Here is a 3,583-nt window from a genome sequence, read left to right as displayed (position 1 = left end):
AGGTGAGGACAGACAGGAAGGTGTGGAGATAAGCGGGAAAGAGCAGAAATATGGTTCCAGAGTCTTACCAGCGCTTCCAGAGCCAGAACGCAAGACCTGGCAGAAGCACCAGGGGCACGACCGCCGCCAAGAAGACCAAGCCCACGGGGCGGTGCTGCTCTGTGGGTTCGGTGCACAGAGGGTGTCAATTCCCATCCATCCTGGGTTCAACTGCACCTTCCTGGTCCCTTTTGCTCCCGTCACCCTCTGCCTCACCAACCACCCTTCCTCTTTCTCCTCTCCCATCCCTGCTCACAGATGAACCCTTCAACCGACCCTCTGCTTCCTGCTACATCTACAGGACCCTCACACCCAGCTCTCCATTTCTTAGGTCACTAAATTTTAGTCTTTTATGATCTGGAGTCCCTAGAATCCCAACTTTGTATCTGTCTCTCCTGCACTGCTGGAGGACCACCCTTTCCCTGCCGGGCACCAGCCCTTTCTCACCCCAGTAGAGGACCATGTCCTGGCCTCCTAGACTGCTGTGTCTCACTCGGCAAGACAGGCCGGCTGCCTCCCTGGCTTCCACATCCAAGGACGTCTGAAGATACCATGTCCCGTCAGCATGGGGCAAGACGTCGCCTCGCCAGGTGCCCTGTTGCTCCTGGTCACCCCGCATCCACATCACCCACACTGGCTTTGGGTAGAAGCCAGAGACGTGGCACACAAGGAGCAGATGGCCAGGCCCCTGACTGGGGCCAGTGGACAGCCAGGCTTCTGGCCTCACTGCAGAGACAGGACAGGAATTCTCAGACTGAGAGGGAAGATCCTCACATCGCTTTAGATACACACATCTTTCCACCTCTAGAAACCCACCACCATCAGCCCTCTCCCTCTTGGCCCCTTTTATCCCTGAGTTTGAGGAAATGTTGCAAGTTTCTGAGTGTAGAAAGAAAGCTTGGAGGGAGGGAGCAGGACTGACCTTGCCGCTGAAGATCTGCCTTCCCTGCATCAAGTAGACCCAAGAGGAAACGGGGCAGATGTCATTAACGTGTGCTTGTAATCGTAAGTTGACCACATGGTACTGATTGAATAGTTTGGAGACCTGCTGAGCCCTCCTTCCTCCCTTTGGAGATGGCCACCATGACGTGTTCTGGAAGCTCACGAGATCTGATCCTTGATACGCAATCCACAAAAATCCTACTGGTGCCTCTCCAAAGGGCAGCACACAGCTTTTGACCAGCTGTACCTGAAAAGGATCTGGCAAAAGAGACTGTAAGTTATAGGAAACGGGGAGGGAAAGAGATGAAACGAGGTAAGTAGAAGCCAATAACAGAGGAAGCAGAGGGAGAAGTTGAGGGTATTGGAAGGAATGGAGCAAAGTTTGGTTTAAGTGGAGGCTCACACAGAGGGGAAGTGGTGGTCACTGCAGCAGAGGAAGAGGCGAATGACTGAGGAAGGAACAACTGTTGGAGGAGAGACTGGAAGGCTGTGGGCAGAGAACAGGAGAGGGCTCAGCAGGAGAGCTGTGATAAAACCATCCAGGGTGAGGGGGGGTAGTGGGTACACGGAACACATGGACAGATGTTGATGAGAGGACTCAATGAGGAGTAAAGCACAATTCGAGGATCAGTCACAGAGTGAAGGAGAGGAGAGTCTCTGGCTGGAGGCCAGGGAATGGGGTGGTCATGGGAGACTCTGGTGAGAGACAGGAGAACACAGCCTGAGGTCAAGGAGCGGAGGGGAAATAGCAGAAGGCGTGAAGCTTTTCAAGTTCGGGGTCTGGCTTCTGCCTCCTGAACACACGGGTGTGATTCCCTTTTATGAAGGGGAGTCGAAAGGTTCAGCAGCCAGGGGAGGCTCTTTCCTGGAGGAAGAAGGAATTCATGGCGACACACACCGGCCACCTCAATCCCACCTGCCCTGAGGGACCCGAGCTCACATTCAAGCTGCCATTGACTGACGTGGTTCTGAAATATCAGAGGAAATGCAATGGATGCTGCATGTAATGACCTTTCCTGTTCCATCAGCTCCCTGTTGCTGAAGTTGCCCTTGGACCAAGGTCGCAGGTGTATGAGAATACCGGTCTTGCTGTCCCAGCCATGAGTCTGAAGCTCATCCAGCCAAGCTGAGCCAAGGTTTTGTGTCCAGGAACGGTTGTAAAAAGATGTTGTCAGGATGATTCGGAAGGAGTTCGGCCCCTGGAAGTCTGTGTCAGAACAGATAGAGTGAGGGAGGCATTGCAAAGAAGAGAGAATCAGAAAAAGGTGCCAGCGAGGGGCACTGAAATCTGGAGGACATGGAGCCATAGTTCTCTGAGGAAACACGTGTTGCCCAAAGCTCTGAGCCCATCATTCTGAAACCATCGTTCAGCACAGAACAGGGCCCTGGGGTCAGGGATGTGTAGAAAGGAACTGGGTGGACATTCTCATTCCCCAGATATGTGCTGGAGAACCCACACCATGAGTGCACACACAGGCGAGTGTGCACAAACAGTGACACACCCATGCAAACTTACATTACACACTCTTGCACAAACTGACATACACAGATACACATGTACACCTTCACATACAAATACACACATACACCTATTAAAACACAACCATACAGACACACAAGCAGTTGTGCACATGTGTCACACACAGACTTGCACACATACAGACACACATGCAGATACATGCAGAGAAACAAACACAGGCACCTATGCACACACACTCATACATACTTGCACACGTGTAGGCACACAAGCACATGGACGTAAATGATGCACACGTGCACACATGCAGACACAGAGATGCACACATGGTCCTCTAAAAGCACACATTTATAACACACACATGCAGGCACAGAAGCACACATATGACACACATGTTCACACACACTGACACACAAACGTATGCACATCACACGCGTGTAGGCACAAACATGCACACATGACACATGAGCACACATGATACACGTGTGCATGCGCATGCATGCATTTGCATGCACGCATGTACACACATCACACACATATACACTCTCTGAGCAGGGCCACCGTCCTCACCATCGTCGCTGTCACCACCTGGGACAAGAACCGTGAGCAACACCAGTTGCAACAACAGCATCTTATGTGCAGATGTTCTTTCTTTCTCTCGGAAAGTGGGTCTTTGGCGTCTGTTCTCACAAACCTCCCCACACGCAGCCCCTCTCTTCTGACTTCCTTCTCAACACACACGCCTGCCCTGAGTCTCCCTGACAATGCAGATGGGCTCCGCCCTCAACCCTGGACACCTACTCAGATTCTCACTTCCCCTCTGGGTCTGACCCTCCTCTCCCGCTTCCAGCTTCTCCCTGTCACCAGCCTCCATTCTGTTTCCCGAGGTCCTAACTCAGGTGCTGGGGACCAAGTCTTGGGTGGCATGGAAAAGGGACCCTACCTCTCGTGCTTTTTCTCCTCATCAAGGCAGTAACCCATGAAAACACGGCTCCCCAGCATACAGCCCTGGAGCCTGCTGTCACCCTGTCCCTCCTGCCCTTGGAACACTACCTATGGACTCCCTTCCCTGTCTCACCCCCACCCCAGCCCATCCACATCTCTGATGTGTTACTGCTTGTGTTT

General features: G+C 52.6%; 1 protein-coding gene across 1 annotated transcript; it reads right to left on the bottom strand.

Moving 5' to 3' along the window:
- Positions 1-6: 6 nt before the first annotated feature.
- On the bottom strand, positions 7-3,258 carry LOC121025605 (T-cell surface glycoprotein CD1a-like). The gene is given in 6 exon segments (XM_040468195.1): positions 7-159; positions 487-765; positions 962-1,012; positions 1,015-1,239; positions 1,922-2,188; positions 3,029-3,258. Coding segments are annotated over 6 exon segments (978 nt in total). The 5' UTR covers positions 3,090-3,258; the 3' UTR covers positions 7-64.
- Positions 3,259-3,583: the final 325 nt, after the last annotated feature.

Source organism: Herpailurus yagouaroundi, unplaced genomic scaffold (assembly GCF_014898765.1).
Source record: "Herpailurus yagouaroundi ecotype Mexico unplaced genomic scaffold, PumYag 67688, whole genome shotgun sequence".
Classification (NCBI taxonomy): Eukaryota; Metazoa; Chordata; class Mammalia; order Carnivora; family Felidae; genus Herpailurus; species Herpailurus yagouaroundi.
This window is presented reverse-complemented; position numbering and strand designations above follow the sequence as displayed.